At 39.4% G+C, this 25,455-nt stretch overlaps 2 protein-coding genes across 13 annotated transcripts in view; both read right to left on the minus strand.

Annotated features, from left to right (window-relative positions):
- Window positions 1-6,291, minus strand: part of slc6a11b (solute carrier family 6 member 11b) — a 29,699-nt gene extending 23,408 nt beyond the window's left edge. Inside the window, exons 1-5 of the mRNA XM_071493652.1 lie at window positions 6,016-6,291; window positions 5,279-5,506; window positions 4,466-4,600; window positions 3,979-4,119; window positions 3,722-3,803 (exon numbers count right to left, since the gene is read on the minus strand). Coding sequence (XP_071349753.1) covers window positions 3,722-3,803; window positions 3,979-4,119; window positions 4,466-4,600; window positions 5,279-5,489 — 569 coding nt within the window. The 5' untranslated portion in view covers window positions 5,490-5,506; window positions 6,016-6,291. The remainder of the gene's footprint in view (window positions 1-3,721; window positions 3,804-3,978; window positions 4,120-4,465; window positions 4,601-5,278; window positions 5,507-6,015) is intronic.
- Window positions 6,292-20,561: 14,270 nt separating this feature from the next.
- atp2b2 (ATPase plasma membrane Ca2+ transporting 2) overlaps window positions 20,562-25,455 on the minus strand; it is a 123,532-nt gene continuing 118,638 nt past the window's right edge. For 11 of the 12 annotated variants that reach the window (XM_071493852.1, XM_071493855.1, XM_071493851.1 and 8 more), the window contains one exon: window positions 20,562-24,492. In XM_071493852.1, the coding sequence (XP_071349953.1) occupies window positions 24,181-24,492 (312 nt within the window). In that variant the 3' untranslated portion in view covers window positions 20,562-24,180. The remainder of the gene's footprint in view (window positions 24,493-25,455) is intronic. The other variant, XM_071493861.1, reaches the window with a different exon arrangement.

Below are 25,455 nucleotides of genomic sequence, written 5' to 3' on the forward strand. Positions count from 1 at the left end.
CATTATATTTTTCCTTAGGTTGAAAATGCAATTATATTTTAGCTAAAAGAAACCTTACTACAGTGGCGTGCCATCAGGGCAAGCTGTACTTGCCCAGTCTAAGCTAAAAATAGACATCATTTAGAATGATACTTAAGTGGAAGTGAAATCTCTTCTTACATCTTATCTCAGAACAGTTTTCTGTCCTATAAAGGATCATGCAATTTACTGCCCACTTGTGGTGGCATCAGGTATTGTCTCTGCAAGCTAGCTTGACTTCCAGCTGTTGTAACTATAATTTCTGTCCGACAATCCTTGGATCTTTGACTGGTGATTAGCTGCTGTCAAAGTTTGCTGTCCTTGACTCAGCTTCTACTGTTCTGAGATCAGTAATGGGGCTGCAGGCATCATGCACATGCGCACATGTGTGGAGGCTAAACTTGTGCATAATGCATTAAGAGGCAGCAGTAGCAAGTAAATGAGCAAATTACACTGAATAATCTTCCCTGTGTAAGCTCTACAGTAAGTCTGAGAAGTTTGAGACAGAATATTGTTAAAGCAGTAGAGCAGCTCCTTCCACGAATAGCTCAGACACTGGCGACTGGAGCAGAGAGTTAGCGAGTTAGTTAGAAGTTAACAGTGTAGCTTTGAACATGCGATGTATGTGCACTTTAGGCTGTTTTTCAGTAAATATATGCCACAACTCCTCAAGACCGAAGTTGCCGTATCTCTGTGCTTCCCAACTACATTCCAGGCTATGAGCCAGGAAAATGCTGAGGTTGGAAAATGCAGAATCTATTTGTAAAAGTCACTACACGCCACTGATACACACTGGCTTTTATCACTAAAGGTCCTCCACTGCTGAGCAGCTTACTGAAAATTACATGTACTTGCAAAGTCACTACGGATGAACATGGCCTATAGTACAGTGCCAGTCATCCTGACCAAACCCATCCACTTTCTGTCAGTGACTGAAAGAGAAGCACAACATGAAGCTGATTGACTAGCATTACGGGACAACCTTATCCACCCTCTGAGATTCACTCCACTACCACTTCTTCCTTCCATCCACGTTGGCTGATCACTCTGCTGCTAACCTGAACAAATTTGCAAGCAGCAGTTGTGGAATTACATCTGCTGAGTCTCCTCTAATTTCCCTGTGAGCAGACGTCCCATGGTTGTTAAAGCTGCGCAGAAACCCTCTCAAATTTCAATATACCGTAAAATGAGGACAAACCTACATGACAAAGGCAGTAGGCAGCACTGCAGGTCTGAAGGAAAGAAGACCTGCAGCACTGGAGGAGATGACATGTTGGTTTGTATCCTCTGACACTTTAAGCTGCTATTGAGCATCAAGGATGTGCTGGTGGGACAACTGCAATATGTTGATCAACAAGCAGGGAGAATTTTCATAAAAGCTCTCTATGCCAATGGTTAAAATGTCAATATAATGTTTAGGAGTGGACCACCATCAGATAAGTCAACTAGAGCAGTGTGAGCCAAATAAGGGTTTGGTCGTGAAGAACTCCTTCAGTATGACAATCCACCATGGCCAAGATACATATGCATTTTTTTCTTTGCCGCACCTCCAAGTTTGGTGATAACCATCCTCAAGCAGCAGTCAGTCATTCTCGTGGCCACCAGGTGTACAACATCTTCATGGTAAACAGATATTAACCAGCTGGTAACAGCAACCCTTTTGCTAAATAATTCCCCTGTCAGTCCTTAAGTTGCTTTGGATAATCAGTAGGCTAATGGCGGTAATGTATACAGAAAGGTGCCATAGGAAAGTGGAGGCCCATCCGAAATGTTAAACTTCAGTGTGTTGCTCTGCAGGAAGAGCTGTCAAGCCAACAGAATCTGATCGCAGGGATAATTTGTTCTCTCTAAACTATGGTTGCGTTGCAAAATTTCAATACAGATGGCTTTCAAACTCAATATTTTGGTGTGTTGCAGGGTGTGGACTTATTACCCCAAAGTCTTTTACTGTGGTATGCCTACAGGTGCAACAGTGCGGATGCCGGATGCAGGGCATGTTATCAACGATAATGACATCATAGCTTGTCAGTGGTGGTGAATCACCAGTTCAGTTCCTGTTTGTTGAAGCATAGCCAGGCAACAGCATTGATGGAGGATGAGAAGCGAGAGTCAGAGCCACAGTGCTACATGGTGCTGCCAAATCTTTGCCACCAAGTTCACCCCCCAAGCTCCTGACCAGCCATTGATCATCATGACATGTTCTTGGTGGCCGGCCACAGGCTAGGTCCAACACAGCCCCCCTGTCCTTGCCCGGTCAGCTGAGAGGGCAAGATGTGAACGCTAATGTGTGTAAATATACTTGTCCATGGTCTGAAGTGTGGGTGAACTGGTTTTATATGAGTGCACAGAACAGCATCCCTTTTGTGTGTGATTTACCTACATACTGTTTATCTGAGTACGATGGAGTAGCTGTGCAAATGTTTAAGTTGAATAGTAATATCTATTGCTTTTTATGAGCTCAGTATGGTTCAAACTATATCTAAGCAAACAGAAGCCAGACATCCTCTACAAGTCACATCTAACAACTTTGGTTAGTTAGTTTTACCAAAGAAACACATAACCTTGGTCTACTTATGTGTGAAATGTTGAAATGTAAAAAAAAAAAAAAATATATATATATATATATATATATAAATATATATATATTTAAATTTTGAATCCTGTAGAGACTCTCTCCCTCTCCCTTCCTGAATACAGAATTTTGTCTGCAAATATATCTTTCTCAGTCTTTTTTCATCATACTCATACGTCATTCATCTTACATATACAGTACAGACTCTGGTTATGGTGCATCAGTAGCTAGTACCATCCTAGAATTTATATTTTAAAGTGTGAAGATGGAGTAACACCATGCAACATTATGTTTGTGGAACCAACATAAAAATCCATAAAGATGGCAAAATACAGCTTGTTTAATTTATGGCTCTGCTCCACTGTTTATGCTGTATATACAGTACAAAACACAACAGTTTGTCTTGGCACAGACTGAACAAGGCTCGGTCAGTTGCTATTTTTGCCAACAACATGTTGGTTGGCTCTTTGGGCCATGTCTGTCTCTGGGTTTAGGTTTATGTAGCTGGCTCATATCTGACATTTTCATCACTTTTACACCAGGCATCTCACTTAATTTGGAATTATACACAATAATATACACAACAACTTAAACTGAACTGTCGTAACGCTGATATATAGTTTGAAAACATTAATCAGTGGGTTGAAAATGAGATTTGACCCAGCAGTGTAAACGCAGCCACTGGCAGTGGGACAGGAAGTGTGGTCAGCGTTACACACTGACAAGGCCTGATCCGCTGCCACACACATGGCTCTAGCTGGGAGACAGCTGGCCTACCAGGGCCTGCTGACACACAAATATGAAAAGGGCTGACTAATTATTGGGGGAAAGGTTGGGGAGGAGGGGTCTGTGAAACAGTCTGGAGCTGTCGGCAGCTCAGCTTTTCAACAATATGTTAGATAATGAGAGGACTTGTTGAAGACTGTGTGAACTGACAAAGCATCTACTCTTTGCGTTAGAGGACAAATGCCACTTCCATTAATATTTTATCCCCATAGAGATAAAAGCCACCATCACAGCATGTTCTTTAATGTGACTTTGCAAACACAAACAGAGCAGGAGGTCTTGTATCAAGAATGTGACAGAACATAACGATCAAGTGACAAAATTAGAAATAAGAAATGTACTCACTCCCAGAACTCAATGACTGGCGAAGTTGCGTTGGGGTTTGTGATGTTGGTGGCATTTTCTCCATAGTAGTCAACACAGTTTTCTGTAGAAACAGAACAACTTGTTATTGTTTTTGGGAGTGTACTGCAGATATGCACGCAGATATGACACTACTTATCAAAATCTGTCTTTTCAAGTTCCCTTTCTCAAGAACCAAAAAGGATGTACATGATTATCTGTGGTTGCAAGAAGGTTTTCCTGTCTTCCCTCCTCCCTACCTGTATTCCAGTAGTGTCCACAGCCAGCCCAGGGCAGCTCAGTGGTGAAGCAGTTGAAGAGGTAGAAGATTGCCCAGGCTAGGATCACTATATAGTACACGTTTAGATGAGCCTCAATCACCTGTGTTGCATAGCCAATACCTGAAAAGACAAAGATTTACAGGTAGGAGAAAGGAAATGAAAAAAAAAACTGATAGTGAATGGTTAGATTGTAACTTTATCTCAACGTAAGACCTGACCAGTGTCAGTAAGACACCTGTAGAAGTCAGATGGTTGTACAGCTGGTAAAAAAATAAATAGATAAAAAATGAATGAATGATTCAAGATCATCACAGGAAAACAAAATGATACCATAATATTTTGTGTGTGTGTGTGTGTGTGCAAGAAGAAATGAGTTTCATCAGCTCAACTACTTTTGTCTTTGTAAAAATGTCCCATTTTCTCTTTAATTATTAGTATTATTAATATGAGGTGAGTGTGTTCTTACCCTCAAACAGCGGGCAGACTTTCCTCCAGCAGGTGATGCCTCCTTCACTGGTGAACTGACCCAGGGCAGTCTCCAGGAAAAACACGGGGATACCACAGCACACGAAGAAGATGACATATGGAACGAAGAATGCACCTGTATGCGCACAAAAGAAAACACATACAGAACATGTACTAGAAAAACAAGACAGAAAACATAAAAGTTCAAAATGTAATTTGACCCCAAAAAGCAAAACTTCTTGATTCCTACTTTAAATACCTAACTAAGGATGAATTCAGAAATTTAAAATGAGGGCACTTGCTATGATGCCACCACTCATAGAGCAGAATGACCTTTTTAGATTATGAGGAGGATCCATACTGTGCTGTCTAATGTGCCTAATGAGGTAACCCACCTCTTTTATTGACATGACTGTGCATAATGGATGAAATAATAAAGGACATCATATCTTGCAACTTCGTAGCTGTTGCTTGCTCAGTTTTTAGCCAGTGAAAGCCTCCTCCTTTGGCGTGGTAGAAGATAACAGAGCTTGTCTTACCTCCTTTAATCAGAAATGTGTCTGTGTGTACATTTTAACAATCATATCCTTTTCTACTTTATCTAATCATAGATAATATTTGCTAATGTTTGTTTCTTTTCCAGTCTTGCCTAATCCATTCTTACAGGTACCAGTCTTACCTCCTCCTTCTGATGAGGGAGCTTTTCTAATGCCCACCAAATTTCTATCACAAACCTGTCCTATCACCTTTACTATGATTTTTTTTTCTGTTCTTATGTCCATCCTACAAGCACAGGCAAGGAAAACATCCCTACCTCCCCCATTCTTGTAGCAGAGGTAAGGAAACCTCCAGACGTTGCCCAGCCCGATGATCTCTCCCGCCACAGACAGGACAAACTCGATCTTGTTGTTCCAGTGGCCTCTCTCATTGTACTCCCCGTTGTCTAGACTGGAGCTGGACCCTTCCGGGTCTCTGCCATCCTCTGGTTTACCGTTTATAACGGGCCCGCTCTTCTCAGCTGTCATGACGCTCCAGCAGCCCGCTGAGAGAGAAACAGACAGAGGATTAAAAAAGAAAAAAAAAAAAAGGTGACATCATAACCAAACTTTAAGAGGACAGTGACTTTTTCTGAAATTTGAATCTTTCCTGGGAAATCTGAATCTGAACAGGACTGTCCAGTTCACACAACACCACAGCCATTTAATGGTCCACATGTATGTACAGGTTCAAATCAAGTGAATGCAGACTGATTAAAACAACTAGAAGGAGGATGCTTGCATGCAGATAAAAAGAAAAAAAAACACAAGCTTTCAGTAACCTGCAACAAACTCCTGTGAACGCTGTACTCCTTCAACTACAACATTTAGAATAAGTTACAGTGTACATAGGGATCAATCGATCAAGTCATCATTATCTACTTGTTGTATGCAAGACAGCAGCCTAATAAGAAGTTCACATGTCAATCAAAAAGAAAAAAAAGGTGGCAGAATATTGTGACTAAGTGTGAAATAATAGAAATCAAAGACATGTAACTTGAGTGGCACTACTCACCAGTCTCCTATGGAACAGTGGCAAACCTCCTTTTGGCTCCCGCGATGATGCGCACTAACAATTGCCTTTACAAAACACACGATGGTTAAGCCTGATCAGGGGGGTGACGAAAAAAAAAAAAACAGGAGAGAGGGGGCAACAGAAGGGAAAGAAAACAATCTGGATCCGCGTTGAGTGAAGTGGTTTTGTTGAGTCTCCCGTCTATATAAAGGAAGATCCCAGACGTGGCAGAGTGACGGTAGATCTTGCACCAGGCGATGGATAACCTGCGACTGCGCTTCCACTCTCCAAGCGGTCCACTCTCAAGCGCCTCTATTTGGATAGAAGCCATGTGGTAACCAGTGCAGCTCTCACATCAGCGTTACCCCGGCGCAGAGAGAGCACAGTGACACGGGGAGACGGGAAAACACGAGAAACAAAGTTGGATAGATATGTGTTCAAGCATCGGATTGTTCTAAAAAAAAAAAAAAAAAACAACCCTGAAAATAACTACTCGAAGTTGCTTATGACCACGTCAACCAGGATTAAATATGTTTAAGTCCACCAGTGGGATGTGGGTACAACTTAGTCAAATCGAATCATTTAGTCGACTACTACAGATCCGTCAATTAATCAGTCAATATTTTGTTAATCAATCATTTAAGCAAAAATGCCAAACGTGGTGGTTGCAGCTTTCCCAGTGTGAGGATGGCTGTTTTCTCTGTCATATGTGGTAGTAAACTGAATCTCTTTTTATGGGAGTGCTGAAAAAAACATCAGCAATGGAGTGAGAGAATAACGCAGATTAATCATTAATGAAGATAGGCTTATTGTTAGATAGAGCCCTTGGTGTGGGATGTACCCCAGATTCAGATTCAGACAAGCATGCTAGTGGATGGTACAAAAATAAAGTTATTCTGATTTCTTGTTGCCACATTTAACTAATTTTCGACTTTCGAATGAAATTAGGATATTATTTTACTTTGACGTATCCGTTGTGGTATTTGTCTGGTGTTTCTCAGTAGCCAGCATTGACTTAACTTCAGACGTGAATACCTTTCTGGACTCATTTTCAAACCTGTTTTCCTGTTTTGAGTCTGGCATACCTGGACTGCAGAGCCTACATCATACCTCCTTTGATGCATAGTCATGAATTCAGCATGCAAAAAATCAAAACGAACAAAACCAATAATAGCATTTTGCAAGCCTCAAAGCTCACCATTAGTAAAACTTAACTTTTAGAGCTTCATCGTGATGATGAGAGAGAGAGAGAAAAAAATTCATTGATGTACATGCTATGGCTAATGTTATTGGTCAACATTAGCTTATCACAGATATATTTGTAACGGAGTATATATTGGCTGATAAAGAAAATTCAGCACACTAACTATTACATCATTTGGCCACCAGTGGGCACTGGCAACTTTATTTTTCAACTGTAAATATCTAATTTAGCTCATATCTTTCTCACCACATATCTTAATCAAAAATATTTGTGTATCTTTGTTAAATAGCTCGTTGGCCAATATATCAGTATCAGATTTTTTGAAACTTTCACATATTGTTATTGTTATTGCCCTCAAAAATGTAGTATGTGTCATGCTCTAGTCAGCTTGAACATTTACGTAACAACACTTATTACATTAAAATAATGTGCATTCGCAACAGGAGGCTAAACACCACTTCTTTTATTTCAGGTGTTTGTTGGTTCAGGACTTGCGGGAAGTCAAGTCCTAATCTTCAAAGAGTCGGTGACCCTGTTTGATTTATGAATTGATGTCAACAGTTTGGTTCCTTTTGTCAGTGCAGTTGCTCCTGGGGCTTTGCTCCCAGCATACCAACTCACGCCTCTTTGTCCCCTCCAGAAGTCACTCTGCATCCGAGCCTACAGTATGAAAGGATTTCCTCATTTAAAATCAGGATTGTTGTTGTTGTCAGCAGCTAATGATGAATGATCAGCCCGTCATAGAGTCTTAATAACCCAAGCTGCTTGAAAAACAATTGTTTCCTTCTAGGCTTAAAAAAAAGGGAGTTTGTAGGATTTGTAAGGTTTGTTCATACACAAGTTGATTGCCTGGTTTCCAGGCGTGATAGACTTGGTGCACTAGGAACTCCCCTGACTCTAAAAGCCTGACCTAGTCTCTAAGAATCCCTTCACGCAAGGGTCACTCGTCATTAGAAGCTTAAAGGAAGTGCCCTGCATAAAAAGTATGGCCACCCAAAGTGGCTGGCAAACACTCACTGTGCTTTTCAGGCAGAGTCAAGTCCTTTATTTATGTTGCCCTGTAAAACATTATCAGAGGGGGAATGCTTGATGAGAATAAAACTTTGATAATTTCTTGCAGGCAGGGTTAGAAGCTTCTGAGGCTCATGCTCATTCTCTTTGTATGCGTGATAAGAAGTATCACATTTATTCCTCCTGGAAATGCTGCTTGTAGCTGTAGTGCAGTGAGTGTGGTGATGGTCAAGCACACAAAATATAACTTTTGACACTTTCCAGTAAATGACAAACCCCCCTCTCAAACTTTGTGAAGGTCAAGATTTAGTTGTGGACTGCTATGTGAGAGAGATCACACAATAGAACCCTTTCACTACAGCACTGGTTTGTCTGTTGACAAGACGGCAACAGGTCATTCTCCTCAACCATTATCCTTCTGGCCTACTGACTCCAAAACAAGCAAGATGCTTCAAATTGATTGGCCACCTCACTCGTAAGGGAGCACACAGTTGTTGTTTCATTGGTTGTCGGTGTCAGGAGGGACAAAGTCACTTTGCTGTCCAGTTAGGACTCAGAAAAAAATACTTGTTGCTAGGATACCTATCATCAGTGTTTTGCAAGAGGCTGTGAGTGAGTGAGAGAGAAAATAGGCAAAGAGATTTGATAAGTGAAATTGAGGAACTGTAGTATGTTAGAGGTAGAGGTGGAAGGAATAAAAGTGGGAAAAAAGAAAGAAGAAAGATAGAAAGACAGAAGACAGGATGAATGAAAAATGAAAGACAGTGAGAGGACTAGAGTGGATAAAGCTGTCGGTCTGCATTGCTCTCACCCTCTTCTCACATGATGTTATGTAACTGTTTTTTAAAATTTTTTTTTCAGTTTTGAGAATGCTGCTCAATTTGTCTCTGAATTTCTCTACAGAAAATATCTTATCACTCAGGGGTGAAAAGTGCATTAAATAGATTAATTCATTTGCTCTTTTTACAGAAATTTTCAGTCTGTCACTGATTTACTACAAACTGTAAAAGCAAACCTTAGCAACACTAAAAATTGTTTTCAAATGTTGGCTTCTGAGCAGCTTTTCAGCTCATCATCCCACATTAGAACAGACTGCAAAAACAGACAAGAACAGAACACACTGACCTCTTCTGCACAATTTTTGTATTGGATTTAAACCAGAAAATGTTTCTGAAGAAAATATGCACATACACATGATTGTTGATGATTTTTTATTTTTGAAATATTTGAAATAGTTGAAACACTCAAACAGTTGCAGTTACAAAACTGTAACTTCAACAACTGACTCAAGACCTTCACTAAGTTTTAAGTTTCAGTCCATGTACTGAATGGAGCTGGAGTGTTGCTTTAAGTGTAAGTGCTGAGTGAAGCTGAAGTATGAATTTGAAGTTTAAATGAAAGCATTGAAGGGAGTTGTCATGTCATTTCTGATGTACTGTATATGATCGATTTAATAATTGTTATGAGTTCAAGCATATAAACTTAAAGACATTGTCAGTTAAGGTGTGTGCTAAAATCCACACCAATTACACCAGTTTAGAGCACAAATTAACTTAGTGAACAGGGTAACTTCAGCCTAAGAGAACTGGTCATATTCTTCCAATGTCACTACAGTCACAACAATAATGTTCCCACTTATGTCCTCAGTGTTCACCTGTGGAAACATGGACAACAGTCAGTTTCTAATTTAATTTGATGTAGAATGTTTAGTTTGTTCTAAATTTGGGTAAAATGTACAGAAGGGTATCATCAGCATACAATGAAAGTCAATTCCAATTAGAAAATAATATAAAATAATATAACCAATGCAAAGCATATAACAAAAGTTAAATTATGTTATCTTATGTGATCACATACAACATTTAAGTAGAGAAGACACAGATCACCAACAGCCACACTAAGACAGCTTTAATATTTGAAGCAAATCTTTAAGATGTGCCTTTATGCTTGTTTTAGCACGTGCTGTTCTGTTTGCAGAAGTATTTGTTCTGTGTGCATGTGATGATTAGTTATTAATTGGTGCTTGTTGAGAGATAATGGAAGAACATTTCAGTGCTAGAAAACAAGAAAATGTCTTGAGAAGTTACACTTAAGAAGTAGGTTTTGTACAGGGCACACAACTTTATTACAGTCCAGTAGTAGACTAATATACCATGCTATCCATTGCATTTTATTCATTTGCAGTTAGCCAGCTGGCATAGTTGTAACCAAAACAATATGACAAATGTAGTATTTCAGCCGGAATGCAAATATAAAATGCTATGAGCTGGTGATTTTTGTGCTTTAGTCCTACAATGTTTTTCGCACAGGTTCTTCACACAGTATGCTTGATTTTGCAAGAGGGTTTATTTGTTAGCAGAAACACCGTGGTTTGGCTAGACCTGGACTTATGAGTTAGAACTGAAGCTAGAGGGGTATAGTATAGGTGGTGTGTCAAACACTGAAGTGATATCTGATGACAGCAGCAAGATGATGGTTTTATGGATGTGTGAATTTTGATAGACTGGATTAGGGATAACAGCCTAAGTCAGCTGATTGAGTTGGAACTGAGACAGGAAAAACGTAACTACACTTTTGTAAAGCTTCATTCTGTAGGAGGATTTTTGAAAGGAAAAGCAGGCCTCTGGAAATCTGCATTTGATATGTTTGACATGTTTGGAACTGAGCCCACTCAAAACAACAAGGACCCAATTGACTGACAAAAGACAAAGTCATAACTTCAGCCAGATCTACCATTCAGTGCCCTGCGATGCTAATGCATTGCCAAGTGTATAAACCTCCAGTTCAATAGAGACACCACCCCACATCTTCATATCAACAGCAATTTGTTTGAGCAATTCAACAAGACGCCCCCAGAACATTTAAACACGGGTCACTTCACTGAGAAAGCTTTAGACTGCATTGATGCACAATTTTCACCACCAACAAAAAGAAACTGCAAGGGAAAGTGAAGAGAAAAGAAGCTAGGGGAAATGCAAGACAAAAAGCCCAGCGCAACAGATCCCAAACTCAGGTTCAACAAACTAGCTGCAGCCAATCCACTGCATCTATTCAGTCCACTTGAATTCAGCATTTCTTTTATCCCCATGCAACAATTAGTCTGGTGTCCAACAAAAGGTAATATTTACATTCACAACAATACTGTGACACTATCAGATACAACAGTATAAAACAATAAGAGTGTGACAATTAAGCTTGAGTCACAAACATTCTCCTGGGCATGCATATATACAGACACACACACTAGTACACACACAATCTCTGACCCCACCTTACTGCTTTCCTCAGAGAGTCCAATAGCTTTCTCTGCTTGGCAAGAGAGGAGCATTGAGTAGCTACCAACCAGGCCACCCAGTAGTGAATGAGACCTGCCAGCAACAGCCCCAGGCACATGCCAATAGAGCTGAGAGGGCTGATATTGGTATACTGAATATTAATATTATCAGAGACTAGTGCTCATGTAAGAACAAATAAAGCACCAGGACATTCAAACACTCTACAAGGCTAATCTCTTCTCTGCATAAAATAACCCTGACATCAGTAATTATATGATATAACAAGTGGAAATCATTTGGTTACTGATAAATGCAAGAACATGAGCAGCAAGTGTTAACAGAGGGAGATCTTCATTTGCTCATTTTGTTTGAGTCAAGCAGTCAACTTCAACTGTTTGTTCTATTGCTCTGTTGAGTTGTTGACAAAGTATCTGTCTGACTCTCTAATACCAGATATGACAAGACCTTCCTTCAGGATGTGGCAGAGGGGGTAAATACTTGGATGTGTTGTGTAGAAACTGCATGTTTAAAGATAAAAACACTGCAAATTGCAGTGTTTTCACTTCTGGCTGATTAGACACCTGCTCAAATTGAAACTGGATGGAGCTATAATGGGAATTATGTAGGGTCACCTGATTTCATGTACCACTTACAATTATAAAGGTATTATCTGTGCCACCCTATCATGTGCAAAAAAGTGAACAGGAGAGTGAAGGGGGTGTCAATCACATGCCATCTGTACATGCCCACACACTCCTGAGAAGATGTTATATCAGGCAAAATAAGTGATAACACTTGTGTGGGTGTGCAGGGCATTAAGTAAAGTAAGAGTGTGGTCAATTGAACCTAAGAAATAATGATCAATTTGATTTACACTCAACTGTCACTATGATGCCATCACTGTGGTGATTCTGAAAGAAAAGATTTTCATTCTCCAGTGTCCCCTGCAGATTGAACAGAAAAAAAATTAAGTTTAGTGGACTGCTTTTCTGAGAGGATTTTGAGGTTCAACAAAGTTCTTAGTCCATTTTCATCACAGAAATAACAAATGTAGACTTAACTGTCTGTATTGATAATGGTCATTGTCAATCACACAGTCACTGGCTGGATGAGCACCAAGGCAATAATTTCATTCAAGCCTTTCACCTTGCGGATTTCTCATGGGAGACTGATAATATTAAACCTGATGTGCAATTATACATTTAGCTATTCTTAGTTTCATCTGTCACCATACTCACCTGCCAGACAACCTTTTGATGCATGAGCTATTAGTACATCCTACAGTGCAATGGACCATGGTAATGAAGACAAACTGGAGATATCATACAAAAAATGGTCATTGGTGGTTTCTCTCTCTCTTTCTCCTTCAATTTATCTCTCTCTCTCTCTCTCTCTCTCTTACCTCAAGATGAAATGTTGATCACTCTGGGAAATATGACACCCCCACATCTTCCTCTGAATTTGTCATTTCACTTATCGCTGGCTGACATCTCAGTATCGACACAATGAATGGAGGAATGGAGCTATTATACCTGTGAGGTTTAGAGGTGGGACGGTAATCACAGACCTGTCCATCTGCTGTCACCAGAGATTTAGTGCGATTTTGTGTGTGTGAGGGTTTGAGGGTGTGAGAGACAGAAAGGGAGCAAGCAAGCCAACATGTTTGTGTGTATGTATGTGGTGTATAACTTTGTGTATGCATTGACCCTCAGAGCTTTATAAGCAAGAGCTAAGAAAAGAAGATATTTTTTATGCCACAGTTGAAATCATCTGTCATCCAAACCCAAGAGGTTTTCATTTCAATCAACAATTTCACAATGATGATTAGTTGCAGCCATACAACAAAAAAGTTAATCCTTTTTTGTGGAAGTTGCTCCCTCTGTACTCTTATCTTTACAGGAAAATGCTGGCCCTTCTCTCTTCTCCAATGTCAAAACTAACTGGTAAGCGGACAGCACTTTTCTAGTCTTTTTGACCACTCGAAGTGTTCAAGCTTTCAGCCAAATCTCATGGTTGATCGAGATGGTTTAGTTGGTCATACAGGGAGGGAGAAAGTACCACTTGTCTCTGTTCAAGTAACCCCATCTCCTAGAAATTACGTTCATATAAAAGCTCACAGTGACCTGACTTCAGACTCTGAAGTCCATGTGTGTATTCAGATTTATCCAAAAACAACCATCATTCCCAAACCTTAACCAAAGTGCTTTTGTTGTATAAATGTACGTCTGGCTCTTTGTACACCCACTGTCTATCTCAAGTGTCTCCTGACAAGCACAATATTCATTAAAACAAAACCTATGAACACAATTACATCAGGTCATGTCATTATACTACAACTCAACCTCTAAACCAAACCTAATCTCTTTGACAAACAAGCACCTCCATCCACTGAAAGCTGAAAGCTTTGGAAAAACCAAGTAAGTGGATCTTGTGATAAGATGTTTTTTGTCAAATAGCTATTTTCAAGGTCAAGAGTTAACCAAGGTAACTGCATTTCTGCTGAACATTATTTTCATAGAGCATGATGGGAATAATAGCCAAAAATTGGTCAAGAAGGGGGTCATAAGATCATCAAAGGTAAAAGAAAGAAAATCTACATTTCTGTTACATAAGATTAGCTGTTTTTTATTTTTCCTCTAATTTGTTGCTATTGTGACATACTAGACGTATTCCTTGCTTACAGCTTCTGAAACTCATTCAAATGAAAGAAATCTGTGGCAGAACTGCTCATAACCTTAATGCACAATGGGTTGCAAGCAGATATTGGTTTGTTATTGGGTCACAAGCCAAAATAGTTGGGAACAATTGAAATAGCTGGTTTCTTAGCATGAAGGCCACAGATGACCCCTACTGGTCAGAATTCTTTATTGCAACACTTCCCCCTCTCCTTCACTGAGGTATAATGTCACTTCTTTCATTCTCCTGAAATGACCTATACTTTTGCACTGTGCGAAATAATCAACATCAATAAAAAAAAAAAAATCTAAAAGTTCACAACTGTGAATACTGAGCACATGAGTCACTACCACTTTTTTTTTTTTTTTTTTTGATTGTGGTTGTGTTTTGTTTTGCAAAAAAATTTCACTCCTGCCTAAAGGTATGTCATATCTTTTTGGCCAGTGTACAGAGTATTTACAGCCCTGAGGTGTATTTGGGAGATAACAAGTCAACACATATCACATTTGCTTTGAATCAACCGACGACTCAGCTGTTAGTGCCATGAAAGCAACGTGTGTGTTTTTTCCCATGTCATTCCCACAGTCCCATCCCTTCAACAGGAACCATAGTCTCCCCTTATCCCATTAAGACAATTGCCAAGACTGGCATTCAAACATGTGCACGTGCATGAGTGTATTTGTATGTGTGCGTATGTGCGTACAAACACACAGACACACAAACTCACATATACGGACGAATGCACACAAATATACCAACCCATAAACAGACTGGGCAGAGAAAAAGTAATTTCAAAATCAATCCTTTTGGAGAAAAAGAGTGAGGAAAAAAGAATGAGAGCCCCAAAACCTCCACCAGTGTTGGCTGATTGTAAAGGACTGTCAGTTACTGCAGCCTTCTATTGGGCCAAAGGGAAGCAGCAGGATTCAACTTGGGGCCCAATAAAGGGCTATTCTTCCTGGAAATCGGCCCTTGCACATGGACTTGAATGCACTCAGGCGCTAATCTTCCGAGCTGTGGGAGCCCACTCTATATTCACAGACTGTGCCACCCCAGAAGGCACAGCCGCGCATGCTGATACTATCACACACACTACCAGGCTAATGCTAAGGCTAATACTGGGTTAATGCTAAAGTAGTGACATCTCTGGATTAGTGCATCTGACTGTGGGATTTGTCCTGTTCTAACACTCACACTGAATGTTTGAGACCTGCAGCAGTAACATCTAATTTAATAATGTTTTACATACTGTGGGTAAGTGTCTGCCGCTACACATCTTACATAACTGTCAGGTCTCCAAAATTACAAAAAAAACCAAAACAGTGCTTTATTTTATGGGTCTGCAATTTTGTAACAGCTGTCTTGAAGTTTTTACAAAAGAACTGTGTAATTTGTTTCTAATTTTAAGGAAATGAAGAGATTCAATTAGTGCACTTTTGGACGTCAAAGTCAGCTGAACATGGTTAATAGAAAAATACACAAAATACCAAATTAAATTATTTTTTCCTGGAAACCTCTGACAAAATTGTTGTGAAATGAAACAGACCCTTTAAAATAAAGTATTTGTAAAGCATATTTCCTTGGGTCTAGTGGAGCCATGTAGACTGTTTTGTTTTCAGCGCCCAGGTTTTGAGATACATGTAGGATTTCTACTGCCTTTCAGCGCTGAAAAATTCAACAGGAACATCCCAAAATCTCCTGTCACTCCAGGTAACTCACTTAATATTGTGTCAACAGTTTTCATAGGGACTGTTTCAATGCCAGTGAAAACTGTTCACAGCGTGTTTTGCAGATTGGCCTGAGGAACTAGGCTGCAAATTATTCTTTTAAATATAATTTGTAAACGCTATGAGCACCACAAACACAATCCATTTTAGCCCCTTTGTAGTGGGTTAAAAGAAGAAACCTCACACATAGATACTGCAAACAAAACCATCTACATGGATAGATACCACTAGGAATAAGTAAACAAATATGTATGTTTGTTTGTTTGTTTGTTTGTTGGAACTTGGGTAACACAACCCTTAAAATAGTCTCTTGTTTGATCAGGCAAAGCTTGCAACTGGCAGCAAGTATAAAAGGGGGCTTTTTTGCCATGCGATAGCTCATGGCTCTTGAAATGGCAACGTCAGTTGGTTGAGCCAACACTAATATCTCCGATGTTACCAACTGTTAGCATGCTAATATGTTAAATCAAGGTGTTATGGCTACCTTTTCTTTAATTTGGCAGATTCTCATAAGTTGGGCTATTTTTGGCTTCCAAACTGCCAAAAAGGGATGGAGGGGAGCATGTGATGCAAAGGCACTGTGTGACATTAAAGGGACAGATGCATGCAGGTGTTCTTCAAAATTAACAAGATCAACAGCTGCAGAAATGTAGCAATTAAGGAGGGCTCCTTTAAAACTGTTAGCACCCATCTGCATCAATTTGTGTCAAAAATCAGAGTCATAACTCAGTCAAATCCTTAGGAAAACCTGTCCACCAGCTTATTTATGCAAATATCCAATCAGCCAATCAAGTGGCAGCAGTGTAAAGCATAAAAGTCTGAAGATGCAGGTCAGGAGCTCCAGTTAATTTTCACATCAAACATCGGAAAAGGGAAAAAATTTGATCTTAGTGACTTTGACTATGGCACAAGTGCAAGGTGGGCTGGTTTGGGGATTTCTGAAATTGCTGATCTCCAGGGATTTTCACAACAGTCTCTGGATCTTTTATAATGATGCCAAAACCAGAAAACATCCTGTGAGCAGCACAGGAACGCCTTGTTAATAAAAGGCTACAGTAACTCAGATAACCACTCTTTACAATTGTGGTGAGCAGAATGCACAACATGTAGATGGGCTACAACTGCAGAGGATCAAGTTACATTCTACTCCTGTCAGACAAGAACAGAAACCTGAGGCTGCGTCGGGCAAAGGCTCATCAAAACATGACAGCTGAAGACTGGATAAACGTAGCCTGGTTTGATGAATATGGATTTCTGCTGAGGCACACAGATGGTAGGGTCAGAATTTGGCATCAACAGCATGAATCCATGGACAAAACCTGCCTGTTTTTTCGGGACACACTGGGTCATTTAATACCAATCAATCAGGGTTTGAATGTAGCAGCTCATGTGAGCACTGTTGCTGACCATGTGCATTGTTTTATGGCCACAATTCACCATCTTCTAATGGCTACTTCCTGCATGATAATTCATCATCGCAAAGCAAAACTGGTCTCATGAACATGACAAAGAGTTCAACGTCCTTCACTAGCATTCCCAGATCTGAATCCAGTAGAATACCTTTGGGTTGTGGTAGAACAGTAGATGCACAGCATCAATGTTCAGCTGACAAAGCTGCAGAAATGGTGTGATGCAGTCATGTCAACATGGACCAGAAGCTGAAAGGAAAGTTTCCAACAGCTTGTGGAATATTTACCGGGAAGAACTGAGGCTGTTTTGAGAGAAAACTGGGCCCTACCCTGTAATAGTATGGTGTTCCTAATTAAGTGCTTGGTGGGTGTATTTTAGAGTCAGTGTGACTTAAACTTTCCGAGCATATAATTATCTTGATGTACAATACAAATATACATCCACAAACGTGTTTAGAATTCATGGAAAGAAGACAGTTCTTATAACTGAAACACTGGCCCGAGAATTATCATGTTTTTAATTTTCCTTCAGTATCAAAGCAATTCAGTGATAGTTCAATGTACATCATACTTAATTTTCCAAAATGTTAACAAATACAGGCTAAAAATTGGGCTGTAGTTGTAGCCCACAGCGTAACCCACTGAATCTATGACATTATACTTTGTGTTTCTTGTAAAAATGTATATCTGTTCATGTAATTGAAGAAAAATGCAACATTATCCCAAATACTTTTTAGACAGAAAAAAGAAACATTTATATACAGGTCCAATTCATACCTGTTGGTGGTGAGCGTCCTTACTCCTCTGAAGTGACAGTCATAGCCAGCTATCCACCTGCAGACAAATATTATTCATTATCATTTTTACACTGACCCTGTGGCCCTATTTCTGCCAGGGTAATAATCTCCAACTTATTTTACACTGATTGATTGATTAAGTATACAGTATACAGTATACAGTACCTTTACTGAGAACCAATGTGTCACTGATTGAGACCTCTATTTTTGTTAATACCTATCATATATTCTTGTTAGCTTTTTTATGTGTGTAATGCACATAACGTAAAAGCCAAACACAGATGATTTATCAGGTCTGAACACTGTAAATTAGTAGTTTGGATTGGAGGAAGTTGAAGTTTGTACATGAATGCAGAGAGATACATCAACTCACTCTGCACTTTCCTGCAGCTCTATGAAGCATTTTGGCATCTTTCAGCTCCTTGTTTTGGTTTCCTAAAGCCCGGCTGTATGCTGCCTGTCCTGCACCCAAACAGCTGATAGACAAAGTTAGCAAGAATGAATATTGGGCTTGCATTCATCAGGTGGTAAAGTAAGTAAATAAGGACAGATTCACCCTATCTCACACTAAATTTATCATATTTCATGGACTAATGTAGGAAGCAACACACAAATTTTGTCCCTTTTTGTCTTGAACAACACTGATGATCAAAGTAAGCAAGTCCTGGGGACTGAAATGATAAATGTTTGATACAAAAGACAAATGAGTTGACAGGGTTCAGGATTTCCAAATTCATTGCCTCTTCTTTGTACCACTCATGAGAACCTTAAGGTGTCTGAGTGCTTTGCACTTCAGAATGACGAGACTAGATAATAAACAAATAAATAAATAGTGACCTTTGTCTTGTAATAAAAGAACATTGACGCTGAAGAGACACTTTTTCAGGAATTTTTACAAGGCTGAACAGGGACACAAAGTTGTATTCAGTTATCTCTAGTGAAATACTGCCCTCCAGTGGACTTAGACATTAAGATAAAACTTCTTCTATGACCTTATTGTTATATAACAGGCCCCTTCCAACACCCACACCATAATTATGTCTAACTGACTAAACTATTCACTACTGCAGGAGGAGTGACTGATGAACAAAAAGAAAACAACTGCACTGATATTTGGCACCAGTGTGCCAGAGTTTCCATCCATCAGTTTGAGCTTGTCATGCTCAGCATATTTGTGCAGAGCTTTTCTTTTAAATGATGCTCAACACAGAGTCTAAATCATACCAGTATACTGGTGGGTGTAGTCCCATTTTAAATTAAATGGAAAGAAGATTAAGTCGGTGCAACTGTATGATGTTCTTAAGACACCATTTACCCCAGCCCACCATAACTGGGTGGGATCAGTCCTGTACAAAGCTACTTTAGCATGCTGCAGGCATCAGCAGTGTTAAATCATCGAGAGATATTTGACATGTTGATGTATTTGACCCAACTGCAGCTCTTAAAAATCTCAGAGATATAGTGCGGACATAGTGTAGTACATAACATCTTCACGACTGTAACTGTCTGTCACCTTCAGTATAATCACTGCTGCATAGTGAGATGTGCAGCCCGCTAATGGAAACATGTGAAAAGAACTGCTTGAATTAATCAGAAAGAAAAATACTTGCCCCTCCCTCATTACCAGGGCTAAGATGCCCTTGAGCAAAGCCCTTCATCCTCAACAGCTCCAGTGGATCAGCAGAGCAGTGCTCTCAGAAAAACTTTTAAGAAATAAAAAAAAAAAAAAAAATCAAAAAAAAAATCAGATACGTTTTCCGTAGCACCACTTGAGGTTGACATTTTTGTTTTAGAGTGAAATGCATCAAAATTACTGGATGGATTTCCCTAAAATTTGGTAGACATTCCCCTCATGCCCCCCTCAGGATGAACAATAGTTACTTTGTTGATCCCTTAACTTATCCTTTAGTGCCATCCTCTTCATAACCTGCAAAACTAATGACATTCCCATCTGCCTCAGTTGTACTTTGTAATTAAAGCTAATTAGCAAATGCTAGGATGCTAACACACTAAACTAAAATGATGATCAGGGTAAAGCATTACACATCACCTAAACAGAGCTAAACATCAGCATGTTAGCGTTTGCCTCAAAGCACCACTGTGCCTATACAGCCTTACAGTGCCAGCTGGAGATCTTGGCAAGTAGACACTGGTTCCTCTTTTTTAGACTTTTGTATGTCTGTGTTGGAGGCTAGACAGATAGAGAGTAAAGGGGGGGGGGGGCAGCCTTGAACCAGTGATGTTGCAATCACTGTCATTAGTTTAAAACCCTTGGCAGGATACCTTAATATTTAAGGTGTACATCAAGAGCTTCTTTTCATAATTAAAGTGACGCACAAAAACATTTGCTATAAGCAGAACCTTTTGAAATAAATCAGTGAAAATGGAAAAACAATCCATGTCAAAGTGGTTGGTGAAGTACAACGAATCAGGAACAGGACATGTCACACGGGGCCAGGACACACCATGCTGGGTCATGCTGCTCTGGGAGATTTATTTAGTAATTTTTCATTTTTTTGTTTTTATTATGTTTTTCACTTGCGCTCCTGTCAGGAGTGTGGTAAATGGGACAGTCAAGCAGCAAGAGTCACAGTTCATCATCATCATCATCATTATCATCATCATCATCATCATCACTGTCACCACCATTATCATCCGCCTCATGGTATCATAATAATAATTTTCATCGTCATTTAACTTTTTCCTCAAGCTAGAAAATAATTTACATCACATTGTTTTTACTGACTTTTGAGACCATACACATTCCAGCAACACACTCAGGATTAAGGGTGGGTAACAATCAGAAAAGCATGACTTTTTGCATAGTATTAAATGAACAAAGACATTGAGTTCTTTATTTACAATTATTGTATAGATAAAAAAAATATCATAAAAACAAGATGAACACTTAAATCACTTACCCATAAATGGAATGCCAAAAAGTTATCTGTTGGCATTTCTCTTTTTCTTTGTTCCACAAACTGCATGCTGCTAAATACAGTACATCGAGGCAGGTGAGAGTATATTGCAAGAAGTATCATTGATATCATCATTATCATTATCATCAGCATCATCATCGTCATCATGATCGGTGTCATCATCAACATAATTATTGGTTGTTACAACACGTGTTATCATTTGGATGTAATCATGATGTTTTGAAGTGTTTCTGACAGGAGCAGTGATTGATTACATACAGCCAAACAGCTGTGTTGGCAGTATGACTCGTGGTGCATGATGGTAGACGTAGTCAGGAAGAGTTCCTGTTTTCACACCAGTCCGCATGGAGTTTCTGTCCTCAGTGGACTCACTGCTGTATTTACAAAGATTATTTTTAAACTCCATGTCTTTGCATCCTCTTAAAGCTGAATGTCCTCCTGGATGTAAAAGTGGTTTGAGAATGTTGGCTTAAGTCTTTTTTTTTTTTTAATTGAAAATGCTGTTGTTGCTGTTGTAATATTTTTTTTTGTTTTGTTTATTGTTTTTAATTTTTTACAGACAAATAAACAAATAAATTGTCAAGTTAAAACATTGGAAAATAAACAAAATAAATCAACAGCTTCTAAGCAGAATATCAGAATCCAGACTGTTTTTCTTTTTCAACTCAAATAAGACAGATTCATATTCAAATGGTGTTACGTTTATGTGACGTTTTCGACACGCCTGAGCTGACTGGTAAAGCTTGTGCACCATCTCCAGATGGACAGATTGACTGGGAAATGACAGAGGAGGAGGATATAAAAAGAAAAAGATAGAACTGCTCAGATAAATGATTGTACATACTGTAGTAGTGTATAGGATTTTTTTGAGTAGAAAATTGTCAATTTTCTCAAGTTGCATAATGAGCCTATCACGTCATGCTTGCCAATGACTTCGGTTAGTAATAGAAATAACAATAGTACAGGCTAATTAAGTGGCCTTGTCCTTCTGAGTGCAATAAGACTGGGTAAATGTGCCTTCTGTATGTAACTTCTCTCTGGTAATGTCTGATTGGTCAAAGCACAATAAATAGTTCACAACTAGAGAGTACAGTTGAGATGCTAGAGTACTGTATATTCTGTGACGGCAGGAAGACAAGCTTGGTTAAAACACACAAAAGCACATCTAGAATTACACCACAGAAGTTTTCATTCATAACCAGATAGTGCAGAAAAGGATCATTTTTTATATATAGAAAAAGAGTCAAAGCAACATTCCATTTTGTTGTATTTTTTTTTTTTTTTGTCAGTTTTTCCATTTTTTCAGATGTTAAAAATGCCAACAGCTTTTGCATGTGTCTCTCTGCTAGAGGAAAAGAAACTCTTTTAAACCAAAATAAATCAAAATTAAATAAAAAATAAACAGCACAATATATTCCAAATTTCAACAAGAACAAAATAGAACAAAAAGTCTGATTTCCGTGCGGTACAGATAAGCCAAATATAACTTTGTAAATTTCTAATATGACTTGATTGCAGCCATTTGATGGTCACACATATTTTTAAAACATCAAGTCCTTCGAACAAGCAGGATTATCTAGAAGACAGTTCACTGTAAAGGTCCTGACATCAGCCTTTGACTCGAGCGCTGAGCTCAGGCCAGCGCTGAAGCACAGAAAAAAACAAAAACACAATAAAAAAAGAGAAGAAGTACAGAAAAAAAGAATTAAATATTCCCCCTCTGTCACGAAAAGGAGGCCTCTGTTTAGAAAAACCAAAGGCAAGCCACTCCAAATTGATCCCAACAATCATAAAGAGTAATACTAAGATTCCACATTTACTATGTATCCCACTATATTTTGGTTTCTTTTTGTTTGTTCATCCTCTAAAAATATCTACAATATTTGACAAGATAGCAGGCAAATTCCAGCAAATGGTTTTTCAGTAATAACACACCAACACAGCTCTGGACCCTCTGAGTTTCAGCTTCGCCTCGCTCTGTCTAGAAACCAGGAAGTTTATCTCTACGAGGTTGTAAACAAATTACATTCTCTTTAAGACATAAATAAGTCAAAGTATTTTGAGCCATTGAAGCAGGAACAAGGCAACATGCCAACAAACAAAGATAAACTCTCTCTAAATATATTTATATGAATTTATATTTATAGAATATATCCCATAAATGCTATCATCATCAACATTACTTTGTGTTCCTCTTTTCTGACAGGTGCAAAACTACTGTGCAAGTTGAGCCCTACCACCTCGTTACACGTTTCCGTTTATGGATGAAATAAATTTTTACAGTCGGGTACATGTTCATGCCACACAGAGGAAGGAACTTTGCAGGCCAGGAACTCAGAGAAGCTGTCTTTAAATTAGTAGTTCAGCGTGAGGCCTAGCCCATCAGAACGAAAGAACTTCAATAAAATTAAAACCCTTTTAAATAAAACTTGGGTAATGTACATTCATGCAGGAGCAACAATAATAACAATAATAATCAGAATCAGAATCAGAATAATAACAATGTTTTTCAATTGAATTTAAACTATCATCAGTATTGACAATGTTATTGTTGAGGAGAGGGAGTGTAAGGGGAGTTTTAGAGTCTGTCCTGTTTTGCAATTTTTACTCCTCAGCAGTGTCTCTCTCCTTATCGTCCTCCTCCCGATGCCTCTAAAGAAACAGTTTATACATATGTGCAGTCAGCGGCACGCTTAGATAGTACATGCTAACACACATATAGTCATACACACCACCGCTGCCGCCACCATACACATACAACCGTAAAAGCAGGATGGCTGTGTAGGATTTGTGGCTTTGTTGCGCTTTTTTGATTGTATGTTAGTTTGTTTTTCTTTTCACCTTGCAGTATTACTTTAGATTTTCTCCATTTCAATAGGAGCGGGGAGCTTTAAGAGCTCAAGGTTAAGGGGCAAAGATGTAAGGACATGTTGCCACAGGACCTGTCCTGTGTAGGTGGTAAATTGGGGTTTCAGGGGCTGGAGGATAAGAATTCAGCTGGACTGGGTGAAATTTTAGGGTTGACAAGGTGTAAGGTTGCAGTTAAAGGTCTGGAGGGAATTGGAGGAGGCACACCCAGATTGCAAGGAAAGGAGGTTAGAGGTTAGAGCTGAGGTTAGGATCAGGGTTAGAGGCTGGTCTCCAAGCTGTGCAGAGGGCTGGCGGGGCTGGAGGAAGCAGCTGATTTACTGGTGTCGATGGTGAGATTAATGCCACTGTCGATGGCGTTGTTGTTCTTGTTGGGGGACGAGGGCTGGCTGGAGTACTTCCTCCTCCTCCGAGCAGAATCTTCATCTGTGTCGTCGATGAGGGGGATGTTGGGTGTGGAGTCTTCTATCCTAAACTCGGGGTGTGTCATGAAGTTGTGGATGGATGATCTGGAGTCTGGTTTTTCCAGGCCTTCATAGAGGGAACTACGGAATGCATTCACAACGCGGATCTGTTGTTAAAAAAGGAAGGAAAGAGAAGAAAAACAATGAGAGATGATGCTAGAGATAAAATGGAAGGGTTGGAGGGACCCTTGGGATGAGAGAGAGAAGAGGGAAGTGGAAGAGAGAAAGGACAAAAGGGAAGGAGGGAACCTCTCATTTGAGGATACAGAGGTGGAGAAGGAGGACAAGGTGAAGGAGCAGCAAGAGAGAGGGCAACTGCAGTCTTTGTTCTGCTCTCACAAGATAACTACTGTTCACAAGTCACTCAGTTTTAGCGTGCAAGGAAAACCGTGAGGAAAACAATCATAAAAAAAATACAACAAAATCATACATTTCAAGAAAAACAAATACCAAAGCAACACAAACGCTCGTTGTAAGTATACGCTTTAGTCCAATGTGCTGTATACCTAGAAACAAGCCACGTTAATAAATGGAATGCTCACAGAAAAAATTAAAGGAGAATATCACATGCAAGTTTGAAGAAATCTGGTGGACAAGGTCAGTAAGAAGGAAGGAGGTTAGATCTGAGAGATCCAATCAGGTGGTTTAAAAAAACTTCTGCAGGTACCAGAGCACTGTCTGGTACAATATCCACACAGACTCTGAATGGGACACACAAACACACAAATATAGCACAGGGTGGGTAAAGCATGGTCCCAAACAGGGCAATGGAGAGAGTCAAGTCTGCATGAGGAGGCTGGTTCAACACAAGCATTGCAGTGTAAAACTCACAACAAAACAACACATCCAAAAAAAAAAAAAAGTGGCATTTAGACAACAAGCTAACACAGCGGGTTAAGATATTATGAACACAGGAAGTAAACAAGAGGTAAACACAAATTACATGCACCAAGACAACAGGATGGCGAGGAAGTGGACAACAGCACACAGACTGCTGACACAAAACACATGAGCGTGAATAATGAAAATAATAATTTTACTATCAGAGGTCTGACGGTCAAAGCATGTTC

Source organism: Trachinotus anak, unplaced genomic scaffold, assembly GCF_046630095.1.
Source record: "Trachinotus anak isolate AG129_WGS33_773 ecotype Australia unplaced genomic scaffold, CSIRO_AGI_Tana_v1 ptg000013l, whole genome shotgun sequence".
Lineage (NCBI taxonomy): Eukaryota > Metazoa > Chordata > Actinopteri > Carangiformes > Carangidae > Trachinotus > Trachinotus anak.